Source organism: Sorex fumeus, unplaced genomic scaffold, assembly GCF_029834395.1.
Source record: "Sorex fumeus unplaced genomic scaffold, SorFum_2.1 ptg000072l, whole genome shotgun sequence".
Lineage (NCBI taxonomy): Eukaryota > Metazoa > Chordata > Mammalia > Eulipotyphla > Soricidae > Sorex > Sorex fumeus.
The window spans coordinates 12310001-12323413 of record NW_026606129.1 but is presented as its reverse complement, the minus strand read 5'-3'; the positions used below and the strand labels follow the sequence as shown (position 1 = coordinate 12323413).

The 13413-nt window shown below is 54.6% G+C and overlaps 2 protein-coding genes across 2 annotated transcripts in view; one reads left to right on the top strand and one right to left on the bottom strand.

Moving 5' to 3' along the window:
* The window catches only part of EFCC1 (EF-hand and coiled-coil domain containing 1), a 37396-nt gene extending 35831 nt beyond the window's left edge, over positions 1–1565 (bottom strand). Inside the window, exon 1 of the mRNA XM_056129296.1 lies at positions 1508–1565. Within this exon, the coding sequence (XP_055985271.1) occupies positions 1508–1565 (58 nt within the window). The remainder of the gene's footprint in view (positions 1–1507) is intronic.
* Positions 1566–1805: 240 nt separating this feature from the next.
* The window catches only part of CFAP92 (cilia and flagella associated protein 92 (putative)), a 34142-nt gene continuing 22534 nt past the window's right edge, over positions 1806–13413 (top strand). Inside the window, exons 1-4 of the mRNA XM_056129294.1 lie at positions 1806–2058; positions 6295–6488; positions 7424–7628; positions 10238–10363. Of these exons, the coding sequence (XP_055985269.1) occupies positions 1806–2058; positions 6295–6488; positions 7424–7628; positions 10238–10363 (778 nt within the window). The remainder of the gene's footprint in view (positions 2059–6294; positions 6489–7423; positions 7629–10237; positions 10364–13413) is intronic.

Genomic DNA, 13413 nt, shown 5'->3' with positions numbered 1-13413 from the left:
TCCTCTTGGACCGGCCCGAAAGCTGATGCTGCTCCCTTTGGCCTTCACTCCATCCCGGGCTGGTCCTGCCTTCTGGGGTCATCTCTGCCTTGCCAGCCTCACGGTTCCATATCTGAACTTGTCTTTGTTTCCACCCCAGGGGCCTTTGCCCAGATATTTCTTTCTCTGCCTCCCCCCCCCCCCTTTTGATCACACCCAGCGATGCTCAGGGGTTACTCCAGGCTCTCAGGGATCACTCCTGGCGGTGCTCAGGAAACAAATGGGATGCCAGGGATCAAACCCAGGTTGACTGTGTGCTATCGCTCTGGCCCCATTCAAGGCCTTCCCTCGCTGGCACGCCTGGCAGGCCCCAGGGTTCAGTTCTCCTCATCTTTCCATGAAGGCTGCGCTTAACTCCTCCACAGCCCACTCTGGTTTGGTGGTAGGAGTGTGGCGGGCGGCAGGGCAGGAACCAGAGCTACGGGTTGGAAGGTGTGGGGTGGGTAGGGTGTCAGGTCACTCAGGCTTCGGAGACTAGATTTTAATCCACTGCTATTGCTCTGCCTCTCCGAGTCCTCGTTTCCTCCCAAGTTGGCGCCTGCGTTCACTAAGTAGAACTCTCATGTACAAAGTACATAGGACTGTGTGCATTACCTGGCGGTGCTCAGGGCCTCCTCCTGGCTCTGCACTGGGGGACCCGCACCCCACCTGCTGTGCTATCAATTGACCCAACTCCCCTGCTGCTTTAAGCAGGGCAGGAGCGGAAAGTCTCCGTGAGAGAGATTGGGTGCCGGGTGGGACGGTCTGCAAAATTTGTTATTTCGCTTCACCAGGGAGTGGGAGGTGGGGGCTTGGCAAGTGGGAGGTGGGGGGGCTTGTCGATGTTACGGGCCGAACCAGCCAGGTGAAGGGCTTGGAGAACCGCAGGAACCGCTTAATTTTTTTTTTTTTTTTTTGGTTTTTGGGTCACACCCGGTGATGCACAGGGGCTACTCAGGAATTACTCCTGGCGGTGCTCAGGGGACCCTATGGGATGCTGGGAATCGAACCCGGGTCGGCCGCGTGCAAGGCAAACGCCCCACCCGCTGTGCTATTGCTCCAGCCCCACCGCAGTAACAGGTGAAGCTGTGAGTGAACGAATGAAGGAAAGCAACTTGACAGAGTCCAGGCGGAAGTCCCGCCTCCGGGAGCCCCGCCCCTCGGGGAGCCCGTCTCCTGGCAACCGTCGGAGCGTCACACGGTTGAGTCCTGCTGGCCTCTGCGAGGCGGCGGTGCAGCGGGCTTGGGAGAGGACGGAGGCCGCACCTGGGCCGGTGCTGCCCCGCGCGCATCTGCTCATAGGTACCACTGGCACCTGGAGGAGGCCATGCCCCCTTCCCCTGCTTTCTCGGCGTCCTTGAACCCCGGAGTTGGTGCCCAGAGCCCAGCACGCATTGTTCCTCCCTGTCCTGCCTTGTGGGGGTGCCCGCTTTACCCCCACCCCAGGCTCTGGCCCAAACACAGCCCACCTTTAGATTTCCGCCCTCACCTGGGGGAGTTTCCCGGAGAACTGGGCTCGCCTGGAGCAGGTCTTCCAGAAGCTGCATCCTAAGGTGGGCGGCTAAGGCGGCCAGGGAGGGGGAGGTGAGACTCCGGAAAAACGTTATTTCCCTGAGCACTGCTCTCAGCTTCGTTCGTGTCCTGTCCCAGGCCTCGGCCAGCTGGTCTGGACAGTGCAGGGGCAGGGGGGCGCGTGGAGAGGGTCTTCCCCATCGGTTCCCCCCACCCCATCGGGCACGTGCAAAGGAAGTGGCTGCAGTGCTCTCTCTCGTCCCTGTTAGGAGAGCATGTCCGTGGGTTCCTGGGCGGAGGAGGACGGGGAGAGGCTGGACCAGGTCGATGTCCTGCAGTCCGATGGCGAGAGTGGCCTGGAGGATGACCTGCAGGCCAAGTTCTGCGCCCTGGAGTCGGGCTCGGAACCTCCGCCCTGCAGCAAGAGCGGCTCCTCCTCAGAAAGCCCCGAGGGCGCCACCAGCAGCGACGTGCCCCAGGTCATCCCCTGCATGCTGCTCTTCTCCCTGGCCTTCCAGACGTACCCAGGTCAGTGCGGCCTTTCCCAGGCCTCCACACAAAGGGGGCTGCCCTGGGCACCTTCTCCCGGAGCCCAGAGAATGTGCACTGGGTGCCTCTAGCAGAAAGTGGAAAGAAAACGCATTTAGGGGACCAGGAGGTAGCTCGGAGGCCAGAGGGGACTGCCTCGCGGGCACAGAGACTGAGTCCCGTCTCTGGCACTGCTGACCCCAGGAGCACTGCTGGGAGTAGCCCTGGTGGCCCCCAGCACAGCTGGATCACCAGGCCTGAGTACTGTCTGCCCGGCAGGCCGAAGATCGTCAGGCGTGTCCTCTGCTTCTCAGGACGCCCCCATTTCTTTTGTTTTGGAGGTGCACCTCGCAGTGCTCAAGGGTTTCTCCCAGCTCTGTGCTTGGGTGGTTCTTGGTGCTTGGGTGGGGGGGGGGGGGTGTCCAGGATCAAACCTGGGCTTCCTACATGCAAAGCATATACTCCAGCCATTTTTTTCTTTCTTTGTTTCTTCCTTTCCTCCCTAAATCCTTTCTCTTTCTTTCTTTCTTTCTTTCTTTCTTTCTTTCTTTCTTTCTTTCTTTCCTTTTTCACCACACCTTGCAATGCTCAGGGGTTACTCCTGGCTCCGCACTCAGGGATCATCCTGGTGGGGTTTGGGGGAACCATATGGGATGCCAGAGATCGAACCTGGGTTGTCCGCATGCAAGGCAAATGCTCTCCCCGCTGTCCTGTGCCCTGGCCCCCAGCCAACTTTTATTCGCTCTCCGATTTTTTTTTAAATAAACTGTAGTTTCGGGGCGCTCCTGAAGCCAAGCAAGCCAGAGGCTTTGGGTGCTTCATGTACTTCACCCTTCAACTCTCCCAAGTAGTTGGTGGTATTTCCTGTCTCTACAATTGAGCAGCCAGTGTTGAAAACAGTGGTTTTCATAAGCTGGCGCATTGTTGCCTAATTCCTGGTTTAGATTCTCAGATATATGTATATAGATACAGATATGGATATGTATAATGGAATGAATGTTTCTGAGCCTACGGGTACAGAACTTAAAGCACGTCAGTCAACCAAACCACAAAAATGCCATGCGACAAAACCAAACCGACACTGAATGGTTCCAAATGGATGTTGTGTTCTCTGGGCTAGTGGGCCGTTGGCCTGCCCCAGTCCCCCAGTCCCCTTGTTATCCCCTTTGTTTCAGGAGGGGACAAGAGGTGGGTGGGAGAAGGCGCCCAGGCAAGTTCTCTGAAAAGTGAGCAGGTCTGCCTGCCTGGTGACATCTTATTGACAGAGGCAAGTCGCATTATTTAGGCAGAGACACATATTCCACTCTCTGATTTGCCTTATTTTTAAATTTGCGGTGCCAGAATTGAACCCAGGGCTATGATGATGTCATTTTCAAAAAAGCACAGGAATGAGTGAATAGGTGAGAGAAAGAGGGAGAGAGACAGACAGAGACAGAGAGACAGAGAGAGGAGGAAGAGAGAGACAGAGATCTTTTTTTTTTTTTGCCCAGCAGAGGTGGAGTGACATCACAGCTTATACATATTCTAGTCGTTCTTCAGGAACTTCATACATATGCATGAGGGAGGACCGAGCGCATGCGCAATTGGGGCGCATAGAGAGCCCCCTAGTGGCCTGGGCAGGAAATGGTGGAGAAACGTCATTGGGTGTGTTTTTTACATTGGTGTGGTTATGAAGCGCCAGGAGGCAAGAAGCCAAGATTGACTGGGCAGTGCACCCACTGGCCAGTACTGTGTAGCCAGGGCCAGAGAATTCCTCAAGTTCTGCTCTGGTCCGATCAGAGCCAAAAAAAAAGCCCCTGGCAGCTCTCAGGCGAGAGGGTGTCACACCCTCGCAACTGTAAGCCACAGGCCAGTCTGTCTGAGCTTTTTCTAATCCCAGAAAACCCTTGTAAACCTTTGGGGAGTCGGGGGTGCAGGGGTGAAGTTGCAAAAAGCTGACTCATGCCCAGTGGTGGACCCCTCCCTCGCCCCCCTCCCCCTCCTCCCCCTCCTCTTCCTCCTCCTCCTCCCCCTCCTCCCCTTCCTCGCTCTCCTCCCCCTCCCCTCCTCCTCCTCCTCCTCCTTCTCTTCCTCCTCCTCCTCCTCCTCCTCTCACTCATGGTTTGCTCAGGGGACCTTTTGTGGTGCCAGGGATCAAACCCAGGTCATTGTTATGTAAGGCAAGCATCCTACCTGCTATGCCATCTCTCCAGCCCCTCATCTTTTTTTTTTCTTCCATGTAAACCATCCTTCAGGATGGTCAGCTGCAGCCTGACTGGTAACACTGAAGCCACGTCTTTTGGAGGTGTCTGGTTTGGTGTATGAGTCAGGCTGGACACTGGTCATCTTCTTGACAAACAGCTTTCGGCCACTAAATGCCACCTCCCCATCTAGAATGACCCCTTTTTATCTCCAGTCTATTGATATCACACAAACAAGCCTGGAAAAAAGATACCTGGAAGTACCAGCAGCCCCCAAAAGATACCAGGAATTACCAACAGCCCAGTGTCCCACCCCCGCCCCCAGACCCCTGGCTTTAAGGTCAGCCTTATCTTTCATTCTCTTGAAGTGTCTCCTGGGAATTAACTTGAAATGGAAAAACTGCAGCTTTGGAATATGGAAGTTGTCATATTTTGGTTGGTGGTGGTTTTTTTGGACCACACCCAGCAGTGCTATGAGCTTACTCCTGTGTCTGTGCTCAGGGATCACTCCTGGCGGTGCTTGGGGGACCATATGTGATTCCAGATGGCCAGGTGCAGGATGGGCAGCCTACCAGCTGGCTTTTGGGCCACACCTGGCGGTGCTCAGGGGTTACTCTGGCTTTGCACTCAGGGATCACTCCTGGCAGTGCTCTGGGGACCATTTGGGGGTGCTGAGGATCGAGCCCAGGTCACCCGACCCACTGTACTACCTCTCCAGTCCTGTGCTTGCCATATTGTTTTCAATTCTTTTTTTTTTTTTTTTTTTTTTTGCTTTTTGGGTCACACCCAGCAATGCACAGGGGTTACTCCTGGCTCTGCACTCAGGAATTACCCCTGGCGGTGCTCAGGGGACCATATGTGATGCTGGGAATCGAACCCAGGTTCGCCGCGTGCAAGGCAAACGCCCTACCCTCTGTGCTATTGCTCTAGCCCCATGTTTTCAATTCTTCATTATTTTATTGATGAAAACAATCTATAGCTTTTTACAATAGCTTGTAGTTGGGTTTCCAAATCTATTTCTGTGTTTTAACACTGACTGCTGTTACCTCATGGAACGAAACGTATGAAGAGTTCTAGTCTTCTCTAAGTAGATAGTGTTTCAGTCTCTAATCCTGAAGAAAAGCAAACTCTACAGCTCTGTCACAGCAGGACTCAATGCTGAGTGTCCTGTCAAATATTTCCTCGTAAATGTCCCTTGACCTCTGCACCCTCAATGCCTCCAAGCCTCATTCCTGCATGAGCAGGTTATTTAAGTAATGTTGTCGTCATAAGCACGCCAGCAGTATGGGGCAGAATCACAGCCCTGAGCAGGGGCACAGCTGGCAGAGATGGAGATGTGTCTGCAAGGCTCACAGACCGGTTTGCCATACTTCACAGGATAAAACCTGGATGGTCATTTTTGGGGCGCCTGTCACTTTGAGGGCGTGAAAAGCACAACCCAGAGAGTTGGGCTCAAGGTCCAGACCAGGCTGGGGGACCCTCCGCCTCTGCACCCTCCTTGCACCCCTGTTTGCTCCACATCCCGGAGCTTCGCCTGTGAGGCTCTGGGTGTTGGCCAGCTTCTTCCCTGTTCTACTTCCCAGGCTTGTCCGGGAGGCTGGAATCACACAGCTCACATCATTGGTCCTTTACAAGAAAAAACTCTTGGGGCTGGAGTGATAGCACAGCGAAGAGGGCATTTGCCTTGCACGAGGCCGACCCGGGTTCGATTCCCAGCATCCCATATGGTCCCCCGAGCACCGCCAGGAGTAACTCCTGAGTGCAGAGCCAGGAGTAACCCCTGTGCATCACCAGGTGTGACCCAAAAAGCCAAAGCAAACAAACAAAAACCATTGTTACCTTTGAGAGGCAAAGGCAGGGGAGGAACCGCGGCTGCGTGCGGGTGAAAGCCTGCTCTGCAACAGCGCCCCCTGGTGTCCAGTATCCGTGGGTCCCTGCACCCGCTCAGGCCAGCCAGGTCAGCCCACGGGAGTGGTCCCTACAGTGCCCCGGGAGTGCTGGACAGACGCCTTCTTCTGGGAGCAGCAGACTAGACCCGGAACTCCTTGTCTTCTAGATTCTAGAAGAACGTATACCGGAAGTTCTACGGAAAGGTCTAAGAAATTGTCCACCTCCGAGAAAGCCAGCTCCAAGGCCCGTCGTTACTACCACATTGAGTATTTCCTCCTCCCGGACGACGAGGAGCCCAGGAAGGTGGACATGGTGGTGTTCCCCACCCTGACCAAAGTGTTCATGGACTCAGGAGTGAAGGCGAGTGTGTGCGGGCACCTGGGTCATCGTTGAGGAATGAGGGGGCTCCATGAACCCCCTTGCCCTGGAGACTTGCTGGACGTTCTGGCTCCCAGGCCCCACCCCAGGCCCAGGAAGGGGAGGGACTGCACCGACTTAACATGCTGGTGCTTGCACGCGCCACCGGTGGCTCTCACGCAGATGTGGCTTACTTTATACAAACGGCAATGCCCACACCACTTGCTGATGTACCCATGGCATGACTTTCCATGTTGCCTGTTTCTGGAAGGCCGTGAAGTGGGGTTGGGACCACACCCAGCCGTGTCCCGGCTCTGCTCTCAGGGATCACTCCTGGTGGGCTCGGGGAAACCGGCAATCGGACCTGGGAACCGGATCTGGGATGCAGGGAATCGGATCTGGGTGGGCTGCATGCAAGCGCCCTGCTGGCTGGACTGTCGCTCTGACTCCCTTATTTCAATCTTTTTATCCAGTTTCTTGGGTGTCTCAGGCGTCTCTGCAGGGCTCCGGGGGCCAGTGCATCCCGGGACACCCCTGCCTGCTGTCCAGTGCTGGGCACAGGCTTCCTAGCCACATTACAAACATTACAAGTCCTCGCTTTGTCTTTATTGTTTGTTTCGGCGTCACACGGAGGTGCTTGGGGGCTATGGCCCACTCAGTGTTTGGGGATCGCTCCTGGTGGTGCCCAGGGGACCGGGCGGTGCCAGGGATCAGGCCCGGGCCTCTGACATGCCAAGCCTGCACTCGGCTCTTTGCTCCATCTCCCCGACCCCCAGCTTTGATTTGTCTTTATTCTGAGGAGCCCCGGGATGTGGCAGAGGGGCCAGGCGGTGACCCCCAGCCCCAGAGGGAGGTGGGAGCGAGTGGGGTGCAGGTTCACGGCCCGCAGGGGTCTCCGGCTGCTGACCTGCCCTGCCCTCTCGCCTCCATCGTCACAGACCGTGAAGCCGTGGATAGAAGGAGACAAAATCTGGGTGACCTGGACCCAAAACTTTAACATCCAGGTGACAAAGGAATTCCTAAAGAAAATCATTTTTTACAAAATCAATATGAAAATCTGGGACACGAAAGACAAAGTCGCGAGGAAGGTCAGGTATTACCGCCTCAAGGCCTCGGGGTATACGGAAGATCTGTCTGCTTTCGGTAAGTCAGGCCGTTTGGCTTTCAGTGGGAAGAACCTTCTCCTCCGGATAGAGGTCGAGTCCTCATTTCCTGCTGGTGTCTGCCTCAGGGGTCGATCTGGCTCCAGGACGAGCATGGCCAAGTGCGGGCGGGGCCAGTGTCCACTCTCCACCAGCCTGCTCCCTAGACAGTGCTCCGGTGGGGGTGGGAAGTAGGGACTAGGGAATCTCAGGCAAAAGAGAAAACAAAATTCCGCTGCCTGCCCTACGCGTGTTAACATTTCCACACAGTCTTTCTAGATCATTCTGGCTTGTCCTTCTGTGGCACCAGTGATGGAAAGTTTCCTTTGAACTCTCCTCAGGGAACGGGGCGGGGGGTGGGGGGTGGTGTGTGGAAAGAGCCGGGCTTTGAAGTCAGCTGAACTCAGTCCTGTGTCCTCTTAGGCCCGACTGCTGACCGAGGCACCTTCCCACGCTCTCTGGACCCTGTTGACTTTGGGCCTCCTTCCTGAGAAAACGGGGCTTGGGGTCAGACCCTAGCACAGGGGGAGGGCGCTTGCCTTGCACGCAGCTGACCTGGGTTCGATCCCCGGCACGAGCACTAGCAGGAGTGATCCTTGAGCACAGAGCCAGGAGTCAGCCCTGAGCACTGCCAGGTGTGGTCAAAAACTAAAGCAAAAAGAAAACAGGCTTTTGGGCTGGAGAGATAGCACAGCGAGCGGGTAGGGCGTTTGCCTTGCACACGGCTGACCTGGGTTTGATTCCCAGCATCCTGTATGGTCCCCTGAGAACTGCCAGGAGTAACTCCTGAGTGCAGAGCCAGGAGTAACCCCTGTGCATCGCCAGGTGTCACCCAAAGAGCAAAAAATAAATAAATAAATAAACAAACAAAATAGGTTTCTGGGAAACTTTTTTTTCCCTTTCTGGCCTTTTGGGTCACATCTGGTGATGCTCTGAGGTTACTCCTGGCCCCTGCACTCAGGAATTACTCTTAATTGTACATGGGGGGAGCGTCCTCCCCACTGTACCACTGCTCAGGCGTTAACTTCTGGGAGACTTAATAACTTGGTCTGAAGCCAAGACTCCTGCGTGCAGGGCCCGGGCTGGAGGGAAACATCCGCTCTGCATGGGTAGTGGGGTCCAGGGGTGTCAGGAAAGCGCCCTGGAAAAGGGGCTGTGGGCACCAAGATCAGTAAAGCGCCTGGGCCTGGGAGGCCGGGGAGGAGCCCCTGACCCCGCCTCGCCGGGCTTCTGGAAACCGCAGCCCCTGTTTCTCCTGAGCTGGTTCCCAGCTGGGCATCACTGCAGCCTTTATCTGCTTCGGGGGCCACACCTGGCGGTGTTCAGGGCTTACCCTTGGCTCTGCACTCATGGAGCACTCCTGCCGGAGCCCTCCGGAATTCTGGGGACCCTGTGCGGTGCTAGGGATCACGCCTGGCGTGGTCATTTGCGAGTCAAGTGCTTTGGCCCCGTCCTAGATCTCAGGCGCCCTGGCGTTTCTGCATCTCATTTTGAGTGAGTTTTTATTTGCCCCTAAATCTGGCTCTGGAGCATCCGCTGGGGGTCATTCCCAGAATACTTGGCTGATGGCCTGACAGGTCACCGCTTGAGCCCCACCTGGAGATGTTGGGGCCTCCCAGACTATACCTGGTGGTGCTTGGGGCACCAGACGTGGGACGTTAGTACCCTGGGTTTATGCACCGACCCCCTGAGGCCCCCCCAGCCCCGGGCCTTGAACCCAGGGACCAGTTTCCCTGCCCTGGTTCTGTCGCCCAGAATTTGGTTGCTCTACGCCTCTCAGGCTGTCCAGAACCAAGGCGGCCTCCTGAATGCAGAGCAAAGGGTCTTCTCATCTGTCCCATCCCGTTCGTCTCCTGGTACCTGCGGACACTATACTTTGCCTTCTTGGAGCGCCAAACTGAGGGGTACAGCCTCCCCTCTGAAATTTGACAAGTTTCCCCCTACCTCTTTTTTTTTTTTAATGTTGGAGTACTGCTATTTATTCTGCCCCTGATTAGGCTGTCCCTACCTCTTTCTTATCTAATATTTTTTGTTTGTTTGGGAGGGTCACACCCAGCGGTGCTCAAGGGTTTCTCCTGGCTCTGCACTCAGGACTTACTCCTGGAGGTGCTCAGGGGATCAGATGGGATGTCAGGGATTGAACCCGGGTCAGCTGCGTGCCAGGCAAGTGCACTATCCACTGTGCTATCTCTCTGGCCCCCTTGCTTATAACTTGCTCTCACCACTCACTCCCTCTCATCCTCTAACTGCCTGCAGCCGCCCTGCCCCATCTGAAGAGAGAGACAAGGAGGGGGTGTCTCCCGGCTGAGACGGGGGCTTCGGGCTGGCTGGCATCCCGGTTCCCTCCCGAGTCTCTTAAATGCCAGCTCCCTGGGTTGTACCGAGGGAAGAGGCAGTGCCCGCCTTCCAGGGAGCATGCTCTCGAGGGCACCGGAAGTTAAGTCTACGATGGCATTACTGGGAAGGGGTCAGCTGGGGCTGGCGCGTCGGACGCTGTGAAGTGGGAGGGCAGGACCCTGGCCCGGCCAGCGGAGTGATTGTCACCTGAGTGGGGTGTGACAAAGGTACTCAGTGGGGGCCGCCAGGAGTCCTTCCTCTCCTGCCTTCCAGACGTGAGAAACCTGGTTGTGCATCAGCGGAGGCTGTCGGAGCAGAGCAGTTACAACAAGGAGGAATGGAACCAGGACTTCATCGCCAGCAAGATGGGGAAAGCACGGAAAGCAAAGGGCTTGCATGGTGAGCCGAGGGCGCCTCTGTGGGCCCCTGGGGTGGGGGTGGTGGGGGTAAGACCCGGTCGGGGAGAGCTGGTGATGGGGGGGTGGAGGCCGCGTGTGTGCTGGTCTCCACGGGGATCGAGCAGCCTCTGCTCCTGGCCACACAATAGTAGTTGCCAGGGGCTGGAGAGACAGCACAGCGGGTAGGGCATTTGCCTTGCACGCGGCCGACCCGGCTTCGACCCCTAGCATCCCAAAGGGTCCCCCTGAGCACCGCCAGGAGTAACCCCTGTGCATCGCTGGGTGTGACCCAAAATGCAAAAAAAAAAAAAAGAAAAAAAGAAGTAGCTGCCAGGCTGCCTGCTCACGGTCGGAAATTTTAGTTTATCAAAATAAAATAAGTTTTGTTGTGTGACTTCCCCTCCCCAATTATTTATTTATTTATTTTGGTTTTGGGGCCACACATGGTGATGCCCAGGGGTAACTCCCGGCTCTGCACTCAAGGATTTCTCTTGGGCGATACTCAGCGGACCCTGTGGGGTGCCAGAGATTGAACCCGGGTCAGCCATGAGCCAGGCAAGCCCCCTACCTGCTGTGCTATGGCGCTGCCTCCCCCTCCAACCCCCAACTTTCCTAACTAGAAATCGACTCTGCGTGTGAGAGAGAGTTGTGTGCACACACAGGCATTGGATTCCGTGACTATGGGTCGAATGTCGCTCAGCGGTCAAGCCCTGGCCTGGCATGTAGGAGACCCTGGGTCCAATTCCTGACACCGTGAAATGTAGCAAATAGAGAAAAAAAAAAAACAGAAATAAAAATCCAAATAAGGAGGAGGTGTGGGAGTGATGGTCCGGAGGGGAGGGCGCTTGCCTGGCACGGGGTCGATCTGGGTTGGCTCCCCGGCTCCCTGGAGTCAGTCCTGGCCCCAAGCCCCAAGCCAGAACCGAGGAGGGACAATAACTTTTGGCTTCCTCCTGGGAGCGGGCGCCACTTGTTTGTTCAGTGGGCGACTCTGCAGGGCAGGCACTTTGCTTTCCTCTGGGGCTTCCTTTCTCATGCCTGCGTTTCCCTGACAGCGGATGTGGCAACTGTGGCCTTCACAGGCACTGTTCTGGTGCCTTAAAACTTTATTATTTTAAAAATTTTTTTTTACATTTTTATTTATTTTTTATTTTGTTTGTTTTTTTGGGTCACACCCAGTGATGCAGCTGGAGCCATAGCACAGCGGTAGGGCGTTTGCCTTGTACGCGGCTGGCCCAGCCAAGCTGGGTTCAATTTCTCCATCCCTCTCGGAGAGCCCAGCAAGCTACCAAGAGTATCTCGCCCGCATGGCAAAGCCTGGCAAGCTCCCTGTGACATATTCGATATGCCAAACACAGTAACAACAAGTCTCACAATGGAGACGTTACTGGACCCGCTCAAGCAAATCGATGAACAACGGGAGGACAGTGACAGTGACCTAGTGATGCACAGGGGTTACTCCTGGCTCTGCACTCAGGAATTACTCTTGGCAATGCTCAGGGGACCATATGGGATGCTGGGAATCGAACCCAGGTCATTCACATGCAAGGCAAACGCCCTCCCTGCTGTACTGTCGCTCTGGCCCCTTATTTTATTTTTTAAAATTTGGGCCACACCCAGCAATGCTCAGGGGTTGCTCCTGGCTCTGCACTCAGGATTACTCACTCCTGACAGTGCTCAGAGGACCCTATGGGATGCTGGGGATCAAACTCGGGTTGGCCGAGTGCAAGGCAAGCGCCTCCCCACTGTACTGTTGCTCCGGCCCCTCCTGAAAACCTTTCTGTAACGTTCACTGGTGGTGAGTATCCACTGGTGCCCTGCACGTAGTGTTGTTGTTGGTTTAACCAGCCCCTACAGGAGGCGCTCGGGGTGGTCTTTAGGGCCTTTTCAGCAGCTTTTCTTCGTCGAGGGCTGTACAGCTCCCTCTCATTCCCAGGAAATTCCAGAGTGGCCACAGATGTAAATCGTCCATGGGGGATCGTGACGAGGGACCAGGGGGCAGCTAGTCGGAGGGGATGGGGGTCAGGAAGGAAACCATGTCGGAAGGGGCCGTGGAGGGAAGAGGCGGAGAAAAGCTGCTCTGAAGCCAGCAGGCAGTCAACTGGGCAGATCATGGGATTTTCTTCTTATTTTATCTGTGGTATATTATGTAAGAAATTAAAACCTTTTGCCTTTGACCAAAATAATTTGAATTGCCCAGTGCATTTATTTATTCATTATTAAGGAGCTTTTATTTTTTAATTTTTATTTATTTATTTATTTTTGCTTTTTGGGTCACACCCAGCGATGCACAGCGGTTACTCCTGGCTCTGCACTCAGGAATTACTCCTGGCAGTGCTTGGGAAACTATATGGGATGCTAGGAATTGAACCCTGGTTGGCTGTGTGCAAGGCAAACGTCCTACCCGCTGTGCTGTCGCTCCAGGCCCTAAACCAGCTTTAATTTTAATTTTTTTTATTTTATAAAGTAGTTTACAATATTTGGTTACATTTAATATTCAGACACCAATCCCACCACCATGACACCTTCCCAAACCATATTTCGGATGTTTTCATCCTGAACCCCAATCTTTATCCCAAAGCAGAATCGAAATGATATGTTTTTTATTGTTTGTTATGAAAAACCGCTGAAAATGCTCCAAAAACATATCCCTTAGAGGAAAGAGTGTGAAGATTGTTGTATTTCACCCAGGGGCCATTAAGTCCTTCTATAAGAGATCACTAACATGTTGTTAAAAGTTAAGCCTTATCTGCATATATATCACTGTATCACTGTCCTCCCATTGTTCATCAATTTGCTCGAGCGGGCCCAGTAACGTCTCCATTTTGAGACTTGTTGTTACTGTGTTTGGCATATTGAATACATCACGGGTAGCTTGCCAGGCTTTGCCGTGCCTCTGTAAAAAAAAAAATATTTCCAAGATTAGTTGCCTCCTACTTTGAGCCCCATCAAATGTGGTGCGGTCCTCTTGGAGTATGGGTAGGGTATGTCCTATGAAGTGTCTCTGGTCTCGAGGTCCAGGAATAGTTTAACCAGCTTTTTAATTGGCTT